The 24,557-nt window shown below is 45.5% G+C and overlaps 1 protein-coding gene across 1 annotated transcript in view; it reads right to left on the reverse strand.

Annotated features, from left to right (window-relative positions):
• Positions 1-24,557, reverse strand: part of LOC124593865 (TGF-beta-activated kinase 1 and MAP3K7-binding protein 3) — a 488,317-nt gene that overhangs the window by 254,212 nt on the left and 209,548 nt on the right. Inside the window, exon 3 of the mRNA XM_047132213.1 lies at positions 23,308-23,691. Coding sequence (XP_046988169.1) covers positions 23,308-23,691 — 384 coding nt within the window. The remainder of the gene's footprint in view (positions 1-23,307; positions 23,692-24,557) is intronic.

The raw sequence follows: 24,557 nt of genomic DNA on the forward strand, positions 1-24,557 counted from the left end.
TCTAATGAAGTATCTCCCGCATTTTTCGATCGAGAGAAATAAACACTCGTCGTGAAGGATGACGTCTGTTAGAAAATCGTTCCCATACAGCCTTTCAGCAGCGACAGCAATGAAACGTACTTTCCCATACGCCAGGTGGAGGTCAGAGAGTTCTGTGAAATTGAACCGGTACTGGTTCATCGTATTGTACTGTACGTTTCTGAATAGCACTGAGTAATGAATGGGTCTGTCGTTGATTCATAGGATGTCCTGTCAAGGGACAACATAACAGAGACACCTTACGTACAAGTAAAGTAAACAAAACCTGCATCATAACTTCCAAGTAATCAGGCCCGTGCTCCTTGTTTCCTTGGTGGAAATAATGTAAACGTAAATAAACAGCACAGTACGAGTAAACTTGTACACATGTTAGTTGTAAATAAGCTGGAAAACAGTTATGCTAGATAAAGCGGTAGACAAGTTTACTTCCATATCTCCGTATGCTGGCTTCTGCGACCCCAGGTTCGCCATCTCAAATTGTTCAGTGGAGCATTTTCTATGTCCTGTTACATTTTTGTACGCTCTTACGGAAACGCCCTGTATATGTATAGTATGGTATCATTATGCCCATAAGTCAAGACAGCCCCACGGCCATGTTCATACCCGCCAACACGCCAACAGTAGGAGCAGCACTTCGTGCTGTGCTTACAAACTTTCGGACACTACAATGAGCTGACAAAAGTAATGGGATAGCAATATGTGCATATAAAGATGGGGTATAAAAGATCGGTGCATTGGTAGAGCTATAATTTGTGTTCAGGTGATTCATGTGAAAAGATTTCCAACGTGATTATGGCCACAAGACGACAATTAGCAGACTTCGAACGCGGAATGGTAGTTGAAGCTAGATGTACAGGACATTCAGTTTCGGAAATCGTTAGGGGATTCAATATTCCGAGATCCATAGTGTCAAGAGTCTGCTGAGAGTACCCAATTTCAGGCATTACCTCTCACCACCAACAACGCAGAGGCCGATGGCCTTCACTTAACGACCGAGAGGAGCGGCGTTCGTGTAGAGTTGTCAGTGCTAACAGACAAGCAACACTGCGTGAAAGAACCACAGAAGTCAATGTGGAATGTACTACGAATGTATCCGTTAGGACAGTGTCGCGAATTTGACGTGTATGGTCTATGTAAACAGACGACAGTCGCGAGTGCCTTTGCTAACAACACGATACCGCCTGTAACGCCTCTCCTGGGCTCGTAACCATACAGATTGGGCGCAAGCCGACAGGAAAACCGTGACATGGTCAGATGAGTCCCTATTTCAGTTGTCAAGAGCTGATGGCAGGGTTCGCATGTGGAGCAGACCGCACGTAGCTATGGACCTAAGGTGTCGACAAGGCACTGTGCAAGTTGTTGGTGGCTCCATAATGGTACGGGCTGTGTTTACATGGAATGGACTGGGTCCTCTGGTCGAATGAACCGATGTAAATGTCGTATCATTAAGGCCTCCCGTCGGGTAGACCGTTCGACGGTTGCAAGTCTTTCGATTTGACGCCACTTTGGCGACTTGCGCGTCGATGGGGATGAAATGATGATGAGTAGGACAACACAACACCCAGTCCCTGAGCGGAGAAAATCTCCGACTCAGCCGGGAATCGAACCCGGGCCCTTAGGGTTGACAAATGGTTCAAATGGCTCTGAGCACTATGGGACTTAACATCTGTGGTCATCAGTCCCCTAGAACGTAGAACTACTTAAACCTAACTAACCTAAGGACATCACACACATCCATGCCCGAGGCAGGATTCGCACCTGAGACCGTAGCAGTCGCGCGGTTCCGGACTGAGCGCCTAGGACCGCTAGACCACCGCGGCCGGCTAGGATTGACAGTCTGTCGCGCTGACCACTCAGCTACCGGGGGCGGACAAGTGAACCGATCAGTGACTGGAAATGGTTATGTTCGGCTACTTGGAGACCATTTGCAACCATTCAACAAAGGAATTTTTATGAATGAAAGGACATTCTGGGCAATTCAAGCAAACGATTTGGCCACTCAAATCGCCAGACATGAATCCCATCGAACATTTATGGGATATAATCGAGAGGTCAGTCCATCCACAAAATCTTGCACCGGCAACACTTTCGCAATTATGGACGGCTATAGTGGCAGCATAGCTCAATATTTCTGCAGGGCGTTTCCAACGACGTGTTGAGTCCAAGACACTTCGAGTTGCTGCACTACATCGGGCTAAAGGAGGTCCGACACGATATTAGGAGTTACCCCAGGACTTTTGTCACCTCGGTGTACGAAAGTCCGTTGGAAAAGGCGAGCGACTATGGGGAATTATTATAGCGACGATACGGACTATAAATGGTGGTCGTCCACTGACAAGAAGGCAAGGTCATTATGGCCCTGTGACTGGGAACGAGCATCTGGGAAATAGCGTTCGAGCATTAGGTCGTAAGCATCTACACAAAATGGTTAAAGGACGGTGAAATCATGAGAAGGCAACAATGTATTGCAAGTCCACACCTCATCCCATAATGTAGAGGATAGAGGCTTGTCTTCTCTGTAAAGCAGGACAATCCGTTCTGTAAAGCAGAATACGCGGTGATCTATATCGGATTTAACGACGGACTACTGTGTTGGTACAGGCACAAGTGTTTCAGAACACACCATTCAGCGCACTCTGTTGAACACGGGGCTCCGCAGCACACGAATCCTGAATGTTCCCATGTTCACCAGAACATCTTCAGTTACGACTGCATTGCTCAAGGGATCATCTACGCTGGATCATGGATCAATGGAAACGTTGGACGTGTGAATCACATTTCTTGATACACCACGTCGATGGTCGTGTCCTTACACGCCGTCATCCAAGCGAATGGCTGCTCGAAACATGTACCACGTCACGGACACAGACCGGCGGGGGCAGTGTTATGCCGTGTGAGACAGTCATCTAAGCTTCCATGGGACCCGTGGTAATAATCGAAGACACCACGGCAGCTGTGGACTACGTGAATATTATTGTGGACCACCTGGTTCACTTAATGCCTGATGTCTTCCCCGACGGCGATGAAATCTTCCAGAGCTATAAATGCCCCTGTCACAAGGCCAGAAACGCACTACAATGGTTTGAAGAGCATGAGACTAACTCATTTGATGTATTGGCCATCAAATTTACCTCCTCTTCAGAACCTATGGAATACACCGGGACAATGATATGTGTCACCAGCTCTGGTGCCACTTATCCCAAAAAGTTACCAAGAACTTGTCGGATACATGCCAACTAGAACAGCGTCCCAAAGATGGAACAAGCCTCCTAAGCAAGTGGTCATAATACTGTGGCTCATTCGGCAACTTTCTGTAAACACATTAAACGTATTCGCAGTTGCGAATACGGACAACCATCAGCTGTATAATGGAATGACGACAGTGAAACTTTATGCTGGACCGTGACTCGAACCCGGATTTCCCGCTTATCGCGAGCGGTCGCCTTACCTTTAGACAATCCGAGCACGCTCCACGGTCAGACCCAAAAACTGCGTCGTAATTCTCACCAACACAGGCATTGTAATATCGTATTTATTCGCCGACACAGGCCAAGCGACTTTCAATTAACATGTCTAAAAATGGTTCAAATGGCTCTGAGCACTATGGGACTCAACTGCTGAGGTCATTAGTCCCCTAGAACTTAGAAGTAGTTACACCTAACTAACCTAAGGACATCACAAACATCCATGCCCGAAGCAGGATTCGAACCTGCGACCGTAGCGGTCTTGCGGTTCCAGACTGCAGCGCCTTTAACCGCACGGCCACTTCGGCCGGCAATTAACATGTCTCCCCTGTACGGGACTATACATAATAAATGTATGAGTGTAGGTTGCAGACACAAGGGTGACGAGAAATGGAAGTTTGGGTCTGGCAGTGTCGTGCTCGGATAGCCTACTGGTAGGGCGACCGCTCGCGATAAACGGGAAATCCAGGTTCGAGTCCCGGTCCGGCAAAAATTTTCATTGTCAACATTTCATTATACAGCTGATGGTTCTCCATATTCGCAACTTTCATGACGGCTGTAGTCGTCGCAGTACCTGTTCTTTCTGACATGAGCAACAAAGGCATTGCAAAATTTTACATATGTTCTGAAAAGGTTCTCATCTGCCATGACTACAGAACAGCGCTGGAACCGCCGCGCCAAGGAAACGGTAAAACTTAGCGTGAACATCCGACAAAACAAACTAAGATATGTAGTGCTTGCTAAAGCCACATTGTTTCCCGTTTAGCTCCGAAATGTTAAATTTGCGGTATAGTATCATCACAAACAAAATTGGTGAAAACTCTGTAATAAAAAGAAGGTCTGTCACCAGATTCCAGGAAGGTGCATGTGCCCCCTGCCTCCTCCTCTGCTCCTCCCACGCTTCCTCCTTGGGGGCGCGAATGCCTGACAATTGTAAGAATCTACGTAAATTCCAAAAATTAAGAGTTGAGGTATTCACCACTGTAGCGCACATAAGTAGTTGCGTTATATGATGTGTTCAGAGACAGAGAATACTTCGCGGCGTTGCCATTTTACTCTCCGTCCCTGTTCCCCATCACATGATCCAGCTTTCCTATCTGGTGACAACTGGCAACGCAGAGGCAAGATACACCTGTGGAAAAATCTACCTCCCCACGCCCGCCGCTTGAGTGTGTGTGTGTCTGTGTGTGTGTGTTCGATTACTCGTGGAATATTTGTTCTGTTTTCTTAACACCGGCCGCGCGGGTTAGCCGTGCTGTTTAGGGCGCCTTGCCACGGTTCGCGCGGCTCCCCCCGGCGGAGGTTCGAGTCCTCCCTGGGGCATGGCTGTGTGTGTTGTACTTAGCGTAGGTTAGTTTAAGTTAGATTAAGTAGTGTGTAAGTCTAGGGACCGATTACCTTGGCAGTTTGGTCCCACAGGTACTTACCACAAATTAAAAAAAAAAATCTTAACATCGGCAATAACAAACCCTTTAACGGCGAAGTAGCCGTCGAAAACGTCCAGTGGAACGTAAATACACACGAAATATGTTTAATGTGTAGCGCGAAGCTGCTTGTGACACGTAGATATGGCAGAATGACGCTCTCGTCTGGTCTATCACGCGAGACATTTCGTTTCGGTACTGCGCATCTCTCCACATCTGCCTCGTTTGCTGTGGAACACTTTATAATAACTCAGGACCTATAGTCATAATATTTCTAGCGCCAATGGGAGTTAATACTCTACAAATCAGCCTGCGCACGCAGTTTGAGGTTCCAAACAGCATAAAAAAAATAATAATCTGCGAAGACTGCCAGCGACAGGCGACGGTGGCGGTGTCCGCGTACATACCGACATGTGCCGAACTGACTGCTCACAAGCGCAGCCGCTGCCACACTGGACTTATGAGACTGCTCCTCTGGTTATCACAAAGGTCGTTATCAGCGCAAACATTGCTTCCTCCCACTACACCGGCCGCACTGCTGCCTGCGCTGCCGAGGCTGACCAAACACAAACACACTCACGTGCACAGAAAGCCCTGCAGCCACAAGGAGCCAACAAGCGTCTACCAGACCCGGGCCATAAAACACTACCAGCAGGACACAGTGCCGAAATGTGGGCATTTCAGTTCGCACTGAAGCAAAAGGCAACAAAGCGCGTATCGATATTGTTAATTATGGAGTAAATATCCTCCATCAAGTATATGTTCCTTAATTAGAGGAGTCTGCTTCACGGCTATATTGTGATTTAAAACAGGTGGCATCAGACGTTTAAGTTCAAAAGTCGTGATTCTGCCGCGGCAAATGCTACCTGCAGATTGTATTAATACAAGAGATAGACACGATCCAACAAAGGGCGGCGAATTTCGTCACGGGATTGCGACAGCGTTACGCAGGTGCTCAACAAACTCCAAGGGCAGACGCTACAAGAGAACCGTTTACTACTGAATTTCCAGGACAGTCGGACAAAATATTACATCCGCCCCCTCATACGTATCACGAAATGGTCACAACGAGAAAGTTCGAGAAATTAGAGCTAATACTGAGGTTTACCGACAATCGTTCTTCGCATGCACCATGGAGGAATGTAGCAGGGAAGGAGGGATCAGTCAGTGGTACAGGAAGTACTCTCCGCCAAACACCGTAGGTGGTTTGCGTACTGTAGATGTAGTCACCGCAGTGCTCCGCTGCCCACAGCAACAAACCATTTCCGAGAATGCTGTGCCGGTGATGACCGGTCATGGGACATATGTGATGGCGCTGGTTTTCTGCATTGCACAAGCACACGTCTATTACCGTTCTCCGTGAGTACAATGCACAAAACTCATTCGTAAACAGCGCTGTTACCGAATGCACAACTATTTCTTGAGATTTAATCACTTTTATTACTCACTTTCCGTTCCATTTTTATTTAAGACCCAATCACAGATTATGACTGCCGTCATTACCAAACGCCCATACTTGGCCATCTCCACAATCTACGCATCATAGGCGACGAAAGTTAGTAGGCGCGTTTCTACAAACGAGAGATAATGTCTACTCAGTTTTCAAGCAACTTGCATAAAAGTAGTCCTAGTACTGTCACTATAAGGATGCATACCAGGTTTGCTTTAAATACACGCTGTAACGGTCGTGAGCGTTAATTGCCTTTGAGACTGGACATGACGAGTTGAATCTGGTCAAGGGCGCCTTTATGGTGACGAAGACGCCATTATCAACGCCTTACTGAGTTTGACCGAGATCGTGTAATACGCCTACGAGAAAATGGATGTTTCTTCTGCGATACTGCAGAAAGACTTGGCAGGAATGTAGCCATTGTACATGACTGTTGGCAGCGGTCGTCACGGGAATGTAAGGTCGCAAGAGGATCCGGGTCCAGACAGCCACATGGCACTACCGACACGGCACCTATTCGGCGTATGGCTCTGGCGCATCGTACTGCATCTGTTGCAGTAATTTAAACAGCAGTTGGCACCACAGTGACACAACGAACTGTTACACATCGTTTACTTCAAAGGCAGCTCCGAACCAGAAGCCCTGCAGCGTGTACTCCAATGAACTCCAACTACCGCCATTTGCGACTTCCGTCGCGTCAAGAGTGAGCTCATTGGAGGGCATCATGCAAGTTTGCTGTGTTTTCTGACGAAAGCTGTTTCTGCCCCAGTGCCAGTGACGGTTGTGTGCTGGTTAGAACAAGGGCAATTGACGGCCTGCAACCAACATGTCTTGAGTGCTAGACACACTGGACCTACATCTGGAGTTATGGTCTGCGGTGGGATTTCGTACCACAAGGGAAGCACCTCGTGATTATCCCACGCACCCTGACTGCAAGTTTGTACGTCAACGTGGTGATTCGATCTGTTGTGCTGCCATTCAGCAACAGCAATCCAGAGGATGCTTTCCTAAAGGATAACGCTCGCCCACGTACCGCTGTTGTAACCTCACATGCTCTACAGAGTGTCGACATGTTGCCTTGACCTGCTCGATCACCAGATATGTCTCCAGTCGAGCACATATCGGACCTCATCGGACGACAACCCCAGCGTCATCCATAAACAGCATTAACCGTGCCTGTATTGACCGACCAAGTGCAACAGGCATGGAATTACATCCCACAAACTGACATCTGGCACCTGTGCAACACAATGGATGCACGTTTGCGTGGTTACGTTCAACAGTCTGGCGGTTGCACCGGTTATTGATGTACCAATATTTCACATTCGCAACGGAGTATCTCGCGCGTACATTAGCCTGTGATCTTGCAATGTTAATCGCGTAACTACAAAACTGGCCATTAAAATTGCTACACCAAGAAGAAATGCAGATGATAAACAGGTATTCATTGGACACATATATTATACTAGAACTGACATGTGATTACATTTTCACGCAATTTGGGGGCATAGATCCTGAGAAATCAGTACCCAGAACAACCACCTCTCGCCGTGATAACGGCCTTGATGCGCCTGGGCATTGAGTCAAACAGAGCTTGGATGGCGTGTACAGGTACAGCTGCCCATGCAGTTTCAACACGATACCACAGTTCATCAAGAGTAGTGACTGGCGTATTGTGACGAACCAGTTGCTCGGCCACCATTGACCAGACGTTTTCAATTGGTGAGAGATCTCGAGAATGTGCTGACCAGGGCAGCAGTCGAACATTTTCTGTATCGAGAAAGGCCCGTACAGGACCTGCAATATGCGGTCGTGCATTATCCTGCTGAAATGTAGGGTTTCGCAGGGATCGAATGAAGGGTAGAGCCACAGGTCGTAACACATCTTAAATGTAACGTCCACTGTTCAAAGTGTCGTCAATGCGAACAAGAGAGGACCGAGACGTGTAACCAATGGTACCCCATACCATCACGCCGCGTGATACGCCAGTATGGCGATGACTAATACACGCTTCCAATGTGCGTTCACCGCGATGTCGCCAAACACGGATGCGACCATCATGATGCTGTAAACAGAACCTGTATGCATACCAAAAAATGACGTTTTGCAATTCGTGCACCCAAGTTCGTCGTTGAGTACACCATCGCAGGCGCTCCTGTCTGTGATGCAGCGTCAAGGGTAACCGCAGCCATGGTCTCCGCGCTGATAGTCCATGCTGCTGCAAAGGTCGTCGAACTGTTCGTGCAGATGGTTGTTGTCTTGCAAACGTCCCCATCTGTTGACTCAGGGATAGAGACGTGGCTGCATGATCCGTTACAGTCAAACGGATAAGATGCCTGTCGTCTCGAGTGCTAGTGTAGTAATACGAGGCCGTTGGGATCCAGCACGGCGTTCCGTATTACCCTCCTGAACCCACCGATTCCATGTTCTGCTAACAGTCATTGGATCTCGACCAACGCGAGCAGCAATGTCGCGATACGATAAACCGCAATCGCTATAGGCTACAATCCGACCTTTATCAAAGTCGGAAATGTGATGGTACGCATTTCTCCTCCTTACACGAGGCATCACAACAACGTTTTACCAGGCAACTCCGGTCAACTGCTGTTTGTGTATGAGAAACCGGTTGGAAACTTTCCTCATGTCAGCACGATGTAGGTGTCGCCACCAGCGCCAACCTTGTGTGAATGCTCTGAAAAGCTAATCATTTGCATATCACATCATCTTCTTCCTGTCGGTTGAATTTCGCGTCTGTAGCACGTCATCTTCGTGGTGTAGCACTTTTTAATGGCCAGTAGTGTACATTACCTAGACCCGAAGGTTCATTAATTATTCGTTATTGTCGAATTATTTTTCCGTCAGTGTATTATTTCTGAAGTCAAAATCTCATTTTCCCTCAGCACAATCTAATCGTACAGGGATGGGTGCGGTATCATCTGACACTGCATACCGACTTTGCGCTAAAACTTATTATTTCTGGAAAATTTCAACATAAAATAAACTTTAAATACCACAGGCAAAAGGGCAAAATGGATGTCCAGCTTTATACATATATTTTACGAAGTTGGCTTATTAATCACGAAGAAGAGACTCGCTTTTCATATTCTCTTATTACAAATACTATTTTATTTGTTTTAAAATACGTTTTGGGTTAGCACGCCGAAGGTCGATAGTTCTATTCTAGGTCGAAACTATTTGTTTTTATTTGCCAGTTTCATTCAGCCACATAATACTGTAATGTACACCGTTTCATAAGTCACCCGTATCCGACATTTACGCTGTTTCCCTAAAGGTAATGGACGTGATGTTTTCACATATGCATCGATAATAATAATAATAATAATAATAATAATAATAATAACGTATGGAGATACTAAACAGCACGTGCTGATCAGACTCAATGCTGAAAGGTATAATTAGTGGTTCCATGGTGATAATACATAGAAATGGTAAGCGAACTTGGAAATTATTTTCAAGCACGTTGCTAGCCCTACTGGCCACGTAAGGCTCTAACGAAATGTAATGGACCGGAATGTGGCAAGACTAATAGTTGGTACTACTGGGGGCTTACACAGAAAACAAATTTGGAATCTAGTAGATGCAGTGGTGCAAAACAATTCGTGTCCACGACATGCAAAAGGCATCTTTAAAAGTTGACCAATGACAACGATTTTACTTTCATTTCTGTGTAGTACGTAAGTGCAAATGTTTCGTAGAAGACCCACTGTATTCGCTGCATGACGATTAAGACGTTAGATACGCAGACCACATACAGAAAATAAAAACAAATACGCCTCGACCCAGAATCGAACTCTCGACCTCCTGCATGCTAACCCAAAACGTTATCCACTGCACCAATTGCACAGCATTACTTCTATCTGCTGACAGAGACAGTTACCGTACATGTGATTACAGTGATACCAGATTACCAATCATTAACGTCCATTTAATGCCGGAAATATGCGCAGGACGAAATTCTGTGAGAGACATTTTTGTGTTGCTAGTATGTGAGGAAGCGTGCTATGAAGTCCGAGTGCGCGAATTCTTCATCCTGTATACGTAAAACTATTCGTCTGACTTAAAATATGCACAAGACCCTGTTTGTGTAGAATTTTACGAGCAATATTTTTGTAATTACAAATCTCTTCTACAAATGAACCACTTTGTGCAAAAAAAATATATAAATATATAGTCAGAAATTGAATTTTGGTGGGGAGTAAAAGGAGGAATGCGACGTCCCTTGGGGGAGGGGGAGGGGGGGGGGGGGGCGCGCAGCATAACTTTTTTCTTTCCTGCTTCTACACTCCACATGAGTATTTTCAAAATTGTATAAATTATTTGCCCGCATTTGCTGTTTTTTCTGACTAATTCGCCTGTGGGGTACAGACAGAATGTTCTTTAGTCCAAAACTATTTTCTGTTAGTGTTAGCGTAAATCACATGATCACCAGACCGCAATTAGAGGCAACTAAAATCCTGTATCAATAAAGATTTAGAGGAAATTTTTGGCTGGTTGCCGTTGTAGAAATTTAATTTCTTGCATTTTATATTGAAGTTAAGTACCACGCTAGATCTTGCTCTTCCTATACATCTCTTGCTGACATGAAAGCAGTGATATATCTACGGCACACTCAGTATTGTTTCTTGAGACGTGGTATGAAAGCTACAGAACATTTAATTTTTGTGTTAGCATTTCTCTTGTTTTTTGCATTTCCCAAAATTTGAAGTGCCAGTAATGGACACATCGTCTTTCATTTCTTGCTGTGTGAAATTGGGATAGATGTGTTGTTTTATCTCCAGTTCTTTGACTGTCTTGTTTCCTCGAAATGGATGTTCATTACGTCTTTTTTTCCTCCACGTAATCGAATATTACTTTGATGTTCAATGTGCTTTTTATAGACGGACCTCTCCTCCATAACGAGCTGTAGGTCACAACTTTACGCGGAGGTTTATCATAATCATCTTAAATACGTTCAAGACGTTCTTCCGAAAATTTTGTTAAAATATTAACAGTATTGTACTTCTTTTCCGGTGAAGGTTCATAGTCCCCAGAACTAATAGCCTCCCTTTGAGGAGAACTGTTTCACCCGCTGTCACTAGAACTACAATCTTGAACACTATTATAAAGGCGTTCCCGTGTATCAACCCGTTTACTTCATCCTATCCAGTGTAACATCGGTTGAGCAGTCAAATGAATATTCATGTTTCTGACTAATCAGATCTACCAAAAACATTGCCAAAGTGTCATCATCCTGTCTTAAAAAGACTTCTGTTGGATAACGCCTTCTTAACTTGGATGCCACAATATTTAAAAGGTTCCAAACATTAATGGTTTCGCCCACTTTTTATGACAGTATTAACACACATATACTAAGCACAACTACTGACGTAACTGACTAGCATGTTAAACCCCCTCCTCCAAGACTGCAAGCACTGTTGTGTACAAACAATGAGAACACATTCACACCCCATCGCAGCCGTGGTTATTACGTGAGATGGTGCGTGTTCAAATGTGTAAAAACAAATTCCTCTTTGAACCGAGAGATGTCCCTTGTGAAACACACGTTGAAAATTACGACTTGCTTTGAATACCTGTTCCACGACCAGTCAGTGAAAATCATCGAGTATGCAATAGTATCCGTCCGGACACTTACAGATCATGACAATACATAGCTAAAACTGGCTTTGGTGGAAGTAGTCGATAACAGAAGCAAACACGGACCCACGGAAGAGCAGCTTTTTTTAATCCGCTGATGTAAGACGACATCTAATGCGCTAATATGATAGGTCGAGCGGGGCCTGTACCTAGGCCTCCGAGACTGCCCGACCTCACACTTCCAGAATTTTCTGTCTGGCATCATCTCAAAAGTGAAGTGCACAGCATTCCTGCTCATACGGTTGAAAAATTGGAGCAACGAATTGTACAGTGCTATTAAACTTTACTAGATGGCTCGAAGTGTGTTTGAACATATTCGTAACTCAGTGTAGTATTGCATCCAAATGTGACAACGACACGTGGAACACCTCCTTTAACAGGTACGAGTGTACTGTAAATTGTAACATAGGACCCTCTGAAGAAGTATTTTATTTCTTATAAAATCTGAATCCGATTACAAGAGGAATTATTCGAAAACTTCATATTTCAAATACAGGGGATGGACAAAAATATGGAAGCATCACTAACACAACACTTTACCATACCTGATACGGCGTAGGAAAACAGTTGGCATTCGAAACAGCTTCCAGCTGTTCAAAAGGTTCAAATGGCTCTGAGCACTATGGGACTTAACTTCTGAGGTCATCAGTCCCCTACAACTTAGAACTACTTAAACCTAACTAAACTAAGGACATCACACACATCCATGCCCGAGGCAGGACTCGAACCTGCGACCGTAGCGGTCGCGCGGTTCTAGACTGTAGCGCCTAGAACCGCTCGGCCACTCCGGCTGGCCTTCCAGTTGTCTTGGAATGGATGTATACTAGTACAAAATGGATTTCGAGGGAATCTTATACGAATTTTAGCGCAAAATTTTGGCAAGTTCAGGTAACGATGACGGAGGTAAATAATGATCACGACTTTTCTCTCCAAAGTAGACAATAAAGGCTCAGTAATACTGATATCTGGTGATCTGGTGACCAAGGGCGATGCGACAATCCATCCTCGTGTTCACAAAACGAGTTCTCGACGACGCGAGCTGTGCCAACAGAGGCCCTGTCCTTTTGCAACACAGCATCATCACTGAGGGACAAACGTTGCACCACTGGATGAACCTGATCAGCCAAAATGACCACATAATTCTTGCCAGTAATGTGACCTTGCAAAGTAACCGTGAGACCCGTGGAATACCACGATGTACCTACCCAAATCACCGCCGATCTTCCACCATGGGAGGTAAACTGTGCCAGAAGTTGAAAACAACGTGAAACAAGACACATCGGATCCAATGACTTCCTTCCAGTGTTCCTTAGTCCTGGTTTTATGGGTTCGGTACCACGTTTCTCTGTTACGGGGATTTGCATCACTGATGAGTGGTTTTGGAATTCAAGCTAGCCCTGCAATTCCCTACTTCTGGAGCTCGCTTCGTATTGTTTTGGTGCTGCTCGGGTTCGCGAGTTCGACATTCAGTTTTGCTGGGACTTTTGCAACTGTCGTCCACTATTTTTACCACAATCCTCTTCAATGACCGTCTGTCACGATCACTCAACATACACTCTCGTCCGTGTTGTTGTTTAGTGGATGATGTTTTTCCGCTTTCCCGGTAAGAGGAATAAATTTTCGATACAGTGCCTCTTGAAACACCAAAGACTTCAGCTAACTAAGTAACGGAAGCACCTGCCATACGAACACAAACAATTTGCCCAAGTTCGAATTTACTTGGCTCCTACATAATGCACTCACAACTACACATAACACTCTTCTGACCACGACTGCCTCCTGCAACGTATTGACGACACTGCACAGGTGCCGTTCATGATCAAATACAACAGCGCAACCTGCAGGCTTATGTTGAAGCATGCATTTCTCACGTCGCGGTATTTCCACATTTTTGTCCAACCTATGTACATTTGAAGAATAGAAATGAAAAACGTGCCAAGTCTAACTTTTGTCAGAGAAATGAAAAAAAATTATGTATCTCTGTTTTTACATAAGTGCTTTGTGTCCAAAAATTGAGAAGTTATTCTGACACCACAAAATTATGCTGCTCTCCGCATCACAGCAAAAAAATAATAACATTACAAAATAAATACTTTATTAGGAACGTTCTAAGTGTTGTACTAGGAATCTGACCAGTCTTGTAGCAATAAGAAAATGTTCGCAAGCTGATTCTTGCAAAGAAGAAAACAGCAAGCAGACACTGTTAATGATGCTATTTATTTACGCAACTAGGGCAGTTACCGGTTTTGAACTGATAGGTTCCTTTCCAGACGGCGATTCACGTTGATGTGAGTATTACATATGTTATTGTTTACATTGGTAGCTGGCTGTTTCTTGCAAGAACTAATGTAAACAACAACAACAAATGTAACATAAATGTGATCAGTCGTCTGAAGACGAACTTGTCGGTTCCAAGTCGGTAATGGCCCTGTTTGTATAAACAAATGGTATAATTAACAGTACCTGGTTGCCGTTTTCTTCCTTGCAAGTATCAACATGTATTTTGCATGCAACCATGACCTCAAAAATGCCATTTTTCAACAAAATAGCAGAAATTTCACACTGAAGTCCATGACATAACCACACGCTCACAATTACCTCGCAAAAGGGTTGCTTGCAGATTCATGTCTACAGGAACGTTTTTGCTGCCTTTATCGTAAACTTTCACACGTGTCAACTGTCGATATTGATTATGATACGCTCTGTATCAGGCGGAACGACCAGATAAATCTAACCACATGGAAGGCAGATACCAGAGTCCTATACATTGATGTTATCCCAGGACATGTAATTCGGAAACGAAGGACGCCGCTTACAAAACCATCGTTAGATTACTTGTAAGGAATTGTTAGACTGTGGGAGCCCTTATCAGACCGTATTACTGGAAGAGACAGAAAATTTACAGGGGAGTACATACATGGTGACAGGTTCGTTTCTTCAGCGCGAGTGTCACAGAAATGCTGACGTCACAATAAGAGCACTATGCATCGCTGAGAAAACTACTCATAAAATCCTGCGATCTGCTCGCGTATACATTTTGAATAGTGACCAGGAAAATAAAAGTAGAGAAATTTCGGGCTTGCTGAAAGCTGTTCACTATCAGCGTACCACCCGAGACCAGACTATGACGGAGGGGAATGGAATAATTCTGACGCACTACTTGCTTTCCGCCACACACCGCACAATCGCTTGCCGAGTAGGCATGTATATGTACTGTGAAAAACCCAGTGCTGCCAGTCCACTTCGTGGAAAGACAGCCCGCTTCTTCTGTCTCGATGGTGAACAAGAACGAGACTGAGTTACCTCACATGAACAGACAGCCACGGCTCCAGTTAGGTGGAAAAACTGGTTACCGTAGCTCACGGTTATTACCGTCCGTGCATTTGGGTAACCGCGTGGTCAGGGCGTCTTGTCACGGTCCGCGCGGCTACCCCCGTCGGAGGTTCGAGTCCTCCGTCGCGCGCGCGCGCGCGCGTGTGTGTGTGTGTGTGTGTGTGTGTGTGTGTGTGTGTGTGTGTGTTGTCCATAGCGTAAGTTAGTTTCAGTTAGATTAAGTAGTGTGTAAACTTAGGGACCGGTGACCTAAGCAGTTTGGTCCCATAAGTTCTTACCACAAATTTACAATTTTTTTGCAGTTAGACACCCGTGTGGAGTAAGACAGAGTAAGTGCCAAATGCCTTGCGCTGTGAACTGGAAGCTATTCGGTCTGTGTACAGCACGCAGCAGTGAATTTGTATACGGTTAATGGTTATTCTCGATTTTGCAGAGGTTTTGCCACTGAATCTCTCTGTCGTCAAGGTGTTTCACTGTAGAAGCTAAGTACACCACTGAGTGAATCGGCAGTATCTTCTTGGTGGATTGCACACATGTTACGCGATAGAATGTTTATCACACTATACGCCAACTGGAATCGCAGTTTTTCTATGTCATTGCGACAATTCTCCCATCAAAATAAGGAGCACTACATCACGAATCGCAAAGAATCTTGTAAATGTAGTCATCTCAAATGCCCCAACTGAACCTCATCGAATATAATTGGTTGTGAACCATATCAGTACGTCCAAACACACTATAAGAAACAATACGGCGTGGAAGGCTGAGAACAAATTCCGCTTTCCACGTATCAGGTCTTAATGACAGACCTCATCCAAGGATATGTAAAAAAGTTAGGTCGCCGCCGGAGTGGCCGAGCGGTTCTAGGCGCTATAGTCTGGAACCGCGCGACCGCTACGGTCGCAGGTTCGAATCCTGCCTCGGGGCCGGCCGGTGTGGCCGACCGGTTCTAGGCCCTACAGTCTGGAACCGCGCGACCGCATCGGCCGCAGGTTCGAATCCTGCCTCGGGCATGGATGTGTGTGATGTCCTTAGGTCAGTTAGGTTTAAGTAGTTCTAAGTTCTAGGGGACTGATGACATCAGCAGTTAAGTCCCATAGTGCTCAGAACAATTTGAAAGTAAGGTCGTATGGCATTGTTCATAGACAAAGATAAACATATTCTCAGCTTAGTAGTGACAATGGAAGAACCACCTTATATCTGAAACGGCATTTTCAGTCGCCACGATCAAAGGTTTGGACTTAATTAAAAGAAATGTCGTTTACGTGACACGTTTCCAGTATCGGTTGTCCAACAACGTTTGGGCAAGATGCGTTGGTGACTGCCTGCTTGGACCATTGCAACTTCCTTGTACGACTACGTGGTGGCAACTGGACACATTTTCTTCTTCCTGGACGACTGAAGTATGTTCCGCCGGTGACGGGAAAGAAGATGATTGAATCCCTGCATTCTAAAATCGTGCGGTGGCTCGCTATTTAAATAAATATTATCTCAGGCGGTGGACAAAACGAAACAGAAATGATGTATAACCAGTGGAATCTACAAATCTCATACCCTTTTACCTACTGTGGTGTCACATGAGGGAGTTTGTATATTGATGATGACATAATACAAAAAAACAACTGCGAAATGTCACAGTGGCTGCAGTAAGTACGAGCGGAGGTGTGCCACAACTTTTCCAACTAGAGATACAGTCTTAGTCTAAAATAGATGACCTGTGTTCTGCAAACAATGGTAGCTACTTGGAACATCTACTGGGATTGTAAAACCTCTTTTTTGGAGCCTAAATTAAAATCTCTGCGACATGGTTCAAATGGCTCTGAGCACTATGGGACTAAACATCGGTGGTCATCAGTCCCCTAGAACTTAGAACTAATTAAACCTAACCAACCTAAGGACATCACACACATCCATACCCGAGGCAGGATTCGAACCTGCGACCGTAGCAGTCGCGCGGTTCCGGACTGAGCACCTAGAACCGCTAGACCACCGCGGCCGGCTCTCTGCGACATAAATGCTGTTATCATCTGAGCTGTTTCCCGATTCTCAAAAAACATGCGGTCATGAAAATATTTTGAAAAGAGGCTTTTAGTTTTTTTTTTTTCAGTATAGATTCTATCCTATCACTTTGTAATCAACAAAGATGAGCAACCATCCGCGAACGGTGTCACGGAGCGCTATTGACGCAATCATGTACATATATTGTAAATAGTAACGACTCCGCAAATATTATTTAGTTTAGGGCAAAAGGTGCTTTCCCAATAGACGACTCTTCTGTTCTAAAAGTGATGTGACAGGTTCTGTGGACGGTTGTAGTTGTTAACAAGTTACGCGAGCCGTCACTCCGTGGTGGTGTCAGTCCCCTGGGCCTGTCGGTGTACTTTTGTATTTGGACGAGGCCGGTCCGTGGGGACTGACAGTGCACTTTTTGCAACGGACTGCTGTATGCTCTCATGATGATCATACAGGTCAATAGCAGTTTTTCCTGCATTATATTCAGTAACAATTTTTGGTTTTCGAGAAATCCCTCTTTTGGTTGTCACATTTTTCATTACACTCGAATATTTGACGGAAAGAATCAAACCTCTCTTTTGTCTTTCCATTTCAGAACCGTAATTCCTTGACTATTCTCTTTTTTAATCACTTCACCGCGTTTCAGTTTGGTCGTTAGAATTTCTTTGCGATTTAAGTATTTCGGCAGGTTCATAACAGTTTTGAAAACTTTTCTTCAGTACCTCGATTACGAACTGAACTTCTGAACGAATTGAACTTCTTAGAGACGATCTGAAACATCAACTTTTTTTAATTGTATTGCGTTATATTGATAATTTTTACTTATGGACCGTCTAATTACAACTGACAAACACAATTTTCGTGCCATATGCGTTTAGTCTTTATTCTTTGCAAGGCAATTCAGCGGCAGGTTTCGTGGGTGTTGTTCAACATGTTGTGTTTTTGTTCCATTTTCGGCGCTGTTCTTCTTCTTGTAATGGCCATTTGAGATTCTGTTTTTCAGACTTCACAGCACCAGGAACTGAATACTTGTTTCAATGATTACACCAACCAACACATAACATTAAAACAAGTATGGAGTTCCTAATGCTGCGAGGTCTACAAAACAAAATTTCAAATGGTTCAAATGGCTCTAAGCACTATGGGACTTAACATCTGAGGTCATCAGTCCCCTAGGCTTGGAACTACTTAAACCTAACTAACCTAAGGACATCACACACAGCCATGCCCGAGGCAGGATTCGAACCTGCGACTGTAGCAGCAGCGCGGTTCCGGACTGAAGCGCCTAGAACCGCTCGGCCACAGCGGCCGCCACAAAATTTCAAATGGCATTTATAAGAAGATAAAAATCGCAAAAAACGGAAAAAACATAACATGTGGAACAACATTCACGAAACCTCCAAATGAAGATGCTTGCAAAGAATAAAGGGGAAACGCATATGGCACGAAAATTAGACAGTCCAAAAGCAAAAAATTATCGACACACCATAATATAATGTGCAACTGAGGACGAGAGGACTACAAAACTTGAAATGCGACTTTTTGTTCTCTGCGAAATACAGCATTCTCAACAGAATTTCGAAACTATCTCTGCTAATTACCTTTCGCGGTAATGTTTGAATAAACATTGGATCCTGGGACCAATATTAATGCATGGATGGAAGACTCACCAACGCCACCCACAAAATCAATCCTAAAAATCGGTTTATTTCATCTTGTTCGTCGGTATCCATTGATTTAAATGTTTGGAAACCACTATTGTTTGTATAATTCATCGCTTACTTTGGCACCGTGGGCACTCGCAAAATGCACAGTCTTGAGTTGGTTGCCTCGTGGATCACATCACTTACTTTGATCACTTAACTGAACCATTAGACGAATTACCAATGTCAGATGATGGCAGTCGCATTACACAGCGACTTTACGTGGTACAAATAATGCACTCTATAAATAACAGTCTTCTCCTCGAGACTTTTCGGAAATAATCGCGGCGAAACTAGCTCCTCCTTACACAACTGTGGCTTCCTCTGATTGGTCGACCCTTACCATATCATGCCCGTTTATACACCAACTCATCTACCGTAAAGTGGTGTACTTAGATTGTGTATACTTGCCCAGCTCGGAGGCCGTTACCGACCGAATTTTTTTCCACCGTACGCCTGTGTCCTTGTGGGCATGTACAGCGTGGCCGTCCGACGGGTTGCCGCCCCGGCAGGCGCACCATTACATGTCCGTTCCTACGCTGCAGCCGCTGGAACACAGACCGTGCTTTTGAACGTCAACGTTGAGCGTGCAGAGTTCAACGTTCTGTTGAACGCTCAAAAATTATTCTCCTTGTGCACACGGTACGTATCCCCCGACGTGGTATTCGCCACTGCAGTGCGCTCCTGGGGCAGTTGTCCTATGTGATTGGCTCTCAGATCCCACTGTTTACGAAATGGACAGTCGTAAAATTCCTGTGTAATTCTACTGAAACGCACATTTCCGCCGTTATCTATATGCTAGTCAGACTGTTCTGTCTTAAGTATACGTAAATAACAATTTCGATATCTATGAACATAGTACGAGGCAAAAAGGAAAGCACAATGTCCAGTCAGTAAGGACCTCGGCTTACAAAAATCTATTACAAATAGTGCGATGCAAATTTACAATAGTTATTCACGTACATTATTTCATCATTCTAAATTTTTTCTAAAACCCTAACTTCATTTGTACTTGATCACTGTTTCTACTCACTAGCACAATCTTTACAACATGTGAAATACTAAATTTGAAACAAGGAAGTGCGTAATATCTTACTAAAAGTAGCGTAAGCTTTCTTGTAGGGAAAGTCAAACAAACAAATTCATCTCTCAGAAAAAGCAGACTTACAGTAGGGGTGACAGAAATCATGCGGTAACTCCCAATATCGTGTCGGACCTCCTTTTGACCGGTGTAGTGCAGCAATTCGACGTGCCCTGGACTCAAGAAGTCAGAAGTCCCCTGCTGAAATGTTGAGCTATGATGCCTCCATAGTTGTCCATAATTGCGAAAGTGCTGCCGGTGTACGATTTTGTGCACGAAATGGCATCTCGATTACGTTCCATAAATGTTCGATGGGATTCACGTCGGGCGATCTAGGTGGGTAAATCATTCGCTCAAATTGTCCAGAATGTTCTCCAAACCAATCGCGAACAACTGTGGCCCAGTTACATGCTTGGGAGCATGATTTCCATGAATAGCTGCAAATGGTCTCCAAATAGCCGGCTCTCTTGGACCAGAGGACCTAGTCCATTCCATGTGAACACAGCCCATACCATCACGGACCCACCACCTACTTATACAGTGAATTGTCGACAACTTGGGTTAATGGCTTCGTGCGGTTTGCACCACAATCACACCCTACCATCAGCTCTTACAAAATGAAATCGGGACTCATCTGACCTGAGGAAAAGTTGACTTCTGCGCTAGATACGCTTGGTTCCTACTACAAAGCCAATAATCTAAAGCCAAATCTCAACACGACTCAGGTGTGCGCATTTCACTTGAAGAATAGAGAAGCTCGGCGGGAAATGGACGTTACATGGCAAGGCAAACGATTGGAGCATTGTTCAACACCAGTATATCTGGGCGTTACCCTTGACCGAACTCTGTCCTTCAAAAAACATTGCCATAACACCAGGCTGAAAGTTAGTTCACGGAATAACATCTTGAGGAAGCTCACATCCACACCCTGGGGAGCAAGCTTCCCGTCCTGAAAATTTCGGCTCTTGCTTTGTGTGTGTCCGCTGTAGAGTATGCTTCACCTGTGTGGAGTGCATCCACTCACACCAGACAGGTTGATATTGCAATCAATGAGACCGTCAAAATCTTGTCGGGATGTACGAAGCAAACTCCAGTCGATAAAATCTACCCGATTGTTGGAATAACTTCCCCCACTATTAGAAGGGTTGTTGCTGCTGATGTAGAGAGGGCTATGCAAACTTATGATCCCCGACATCCACTGCATGATCATTAGGCTTTAGTCCGTCGACTGAAATCGTGAAAGAGCTTCATCGCCAGGACTGAACACTAGAGGGAACACCAGAGTCTAACCGCATCACCGGGTGGACGAGCAAGCTACCACGTGATATTCCTGTAAAGGAAGAGCTAACTCAGGAAACGACTTGCCCTACCCTATTTGGAGATCGCTCAATTGTCTTTGGGTGGGCGTTCCTCTTTGCAAGACCAACATGCAAAAACGGGGCTTCTTCCAGCTGACGGAGATACATCCTGCGGGTGCGGAACAACACCAGACCCGGCCCACCTGCTAATTTGTCCTCAACTTAAACAACCCTACACAACACAGGACTTGATCGAGGGAAACAACAAGGCCATCGGAGTTGCTACCTTCTGGAAAAGCTGACCGGACACGGAAATGAAATGAATGATCTGACTTGAGCACGGTTTTCCAGTAGTCTTGGAGTCCAACTGATGTGGTCACGAGCCCAGGAGAGATGCTGCAGTTGATGTGTTCTTAGCAAAGGAACTCGCGTCGGTCGTCTGCTGCCATTGCCATTAACGTCACATCTCGCCGCACTGTCCTGAAGAATACGTTCGTCGTACGTCCCACATTGATTTCTGCAGTTATTTCATGCTGACTTGCTTGTCTGTTGGCACTGACAACTCTACGCAAACGTAGCTGCTCCCAGTCGTTAAGTGAAGGCCGTCGGCCACTGCGATGTCCGTGGTGAGAGGTTATGCCTGAAATTTGGTACTGTCGGCACACTCTTGACACTGGATCTCGGAATACTGAATTCCATAACGATTTCCGAACTGAATGTCCCATGCGTCTACCATTCCGCGATCAAAGCCTGTTAATTCCCGTCGTGCGGCCACAATCACGTCCGAAACCATTTCACATAAACCACTTTAGTAGGAAAGACAGCACCGCCGATACACCGCCCTTTCGTACCTTGTTACGCGATACTGCCGTCATCAGTATCTGTGGATATTGCTACCCCATAACTTTTGTGTCTTCAGTGTATATTTACGTTACATCGAATGTTGTAGAATATTTTCTGTTAAACTAGTAATAAAGTATCAGAAGCTATTAGAAAACGAGAAGATTAGTATACAAATGTTTGGGTCCAGTAGAACGCGAACCAGCAACACATCATACGTCACATAACGTTTCTGCTTTTCTACTGCTCATTAGCTACACTGATCATAAATGATCTACGACCATACTTTTCGTCTTAACGTCTCCTGAAAGTTTAATCGTAGGTATGTTACTATCATTTAACTATAAGAAATAGTACTAAGAACAATGGGTTTTAAATGAATCCTCAATATTCCTTTGCCTTGAAACGGCATACTTTCATAATATGCAAGTTACAATAATTCTTTAGCCAACAATATGTTTCCCGTCACTTTATTAGAACACGTCGTGCAATTAACAACGGTTTTTCCACAGATTGGCAATTTTCTGGAGCTTAGAAACAGTATATACGCATATGGGCTTCAACTGAAAGCCAAAATGGCGTCTTGCGACTCTGTACTGAAGAGAGGCGGCGTCATATGACGTAGGTGGCATTTTTCCATTTCATTGATCTACTCCCAAACGCGCTTTCAGAATATCTGACATGCTAAATATTGTCATGCACGTTCGGAAACACTCAGCTCAACGTGCACTTCCCATGTTGTGACGTCAGAAATTCGGCACACTCAACGCTCGAATGCGTGGTCCACGTGCCGGCGGCTTAACACAAGTCAAGTACTCGTCGGCATGCCGCTTCAACGGAAAACAACGTAAAATCGATTCCGCGCCCAACGTGATGGCGCTTTTACAGTGTGCCCGACAGCGACGCAGAGACACGAAGAAGAGGGCGCAAGGAATCGCAATAGAAAAAAAAATCTCTCGCGTTAAATTAAACGAAGGATGACTATGAAATAGCTGCAGCTAACTCACCGGAGAGCTGAGAGGAGGCGCCGGAGGCGGCGGCGGGAAAGGGCCCGGCGGCTCTTCGGGGGCGGAGAGCGCAGGCCGCGGACGGCTGCCTCCGCCCGGTGGCGGCGGGGGCGGAGGAGGTGGCGGCTCGGGCACCGAGAGCGGGCGTCGCAGCGGCAGCGACGAAGGCCTCTGCGGAGGCGGCTGCTGCTGCTGACCAGGCGGCGACGTGCCGGCGGCGGAGGCAGACTGGGGGCGGCCGCAGCAGCAGGGTGAGCCGGGGGCGGGCGCCTGCGCCGCGCCCGCGGCCGACATCTTCAGCGACGCCGGGTAGCTCGTGTGCAGCAGGTAGGCGCTGTTCTCGACGCGCAGGATCGCCTCGCACGCCGCCTTGTCATGCACGTTCTGCAACAGAACGACGAAGTGTAGGAGGCGGTCAGGAAAGGCCGATCTTTGTGTCCGACGGTGAGGTCTGTAGTATCCGTACTACAGTAGAGAGAGAGGGGGAGGGAGGGGGGGGGAGAGCGGGGATATTAAACTTTCAGATAGGCAGTTCATTCCCAAAACGCACTATAAAAGAAAATATTGTACGTGGACTAAGAGAAACAGCTGAAATACGACTACCAGGGCAAGTAACTGCGAGTTGCTGGAGCTGCAGCAGGAGACTACGTTAGAGTTTGCGACATGTGCGCTCCCTCTGATTTGTCCAAGACACTACTGGGGAAGCGCTGGCCGCGGGCCGACCCGAGGAAACGGAGGAGTCGGTCGCGTGACGAACTGGCGCCGGTCAGCAGAGACGGAGTTACTGACTAGTGCGCTCTGGATAGGTACTCCCGGTACATTCGTTGGAAGAGATGAGAAAGTGGACGAGGCGTCCATTCGGAGAAACCGGCAAATGAACTAACGTAATAGTATACCTAGAGTTCCAAGGCTACCTAGGATAACGTAAACTATTGTAGGTAAGCGTAGACTACGGTAGATTTCCTAGTAGCTGTGGTCAAGGTAAGGTTGTACCTGCGTCACCTCTACATTAGGAGTGTTGCACACCTACCGGGCGTTACCTCATAACGATCACTTTCTTTGCGTATGTTGTCGGTGTCTTACTAGACTCCCCTAATAATTGGAAGTGGTGAACCGTTTAGAAATTGAGTGACGATATATAAAGGGCCAGGTAACCAAGAGAATATTTTTGTTCTACATAGATATCCTGTCTGATACTTAAAAGTAAACAGTATTTATAGCAAAATTGAAATTTTCAATGTTTAATTCAG

Source organism: Schistocerca americana, chromosome 2 (assembly GCF_021461395.2).
Source record: "Schistocerca americana isolate TAMUIC-IGC-003095 chromosome 2, iqSchAmer2.1, whole genome shotgun sequence".
Taxonomy (NCBI): domain Eukaryota; kingdom Metazoa; phylum Arthropoda; class Insecta; order Orthoptera; family Acrididae; genus Schistocerca; species Schistocerca americana.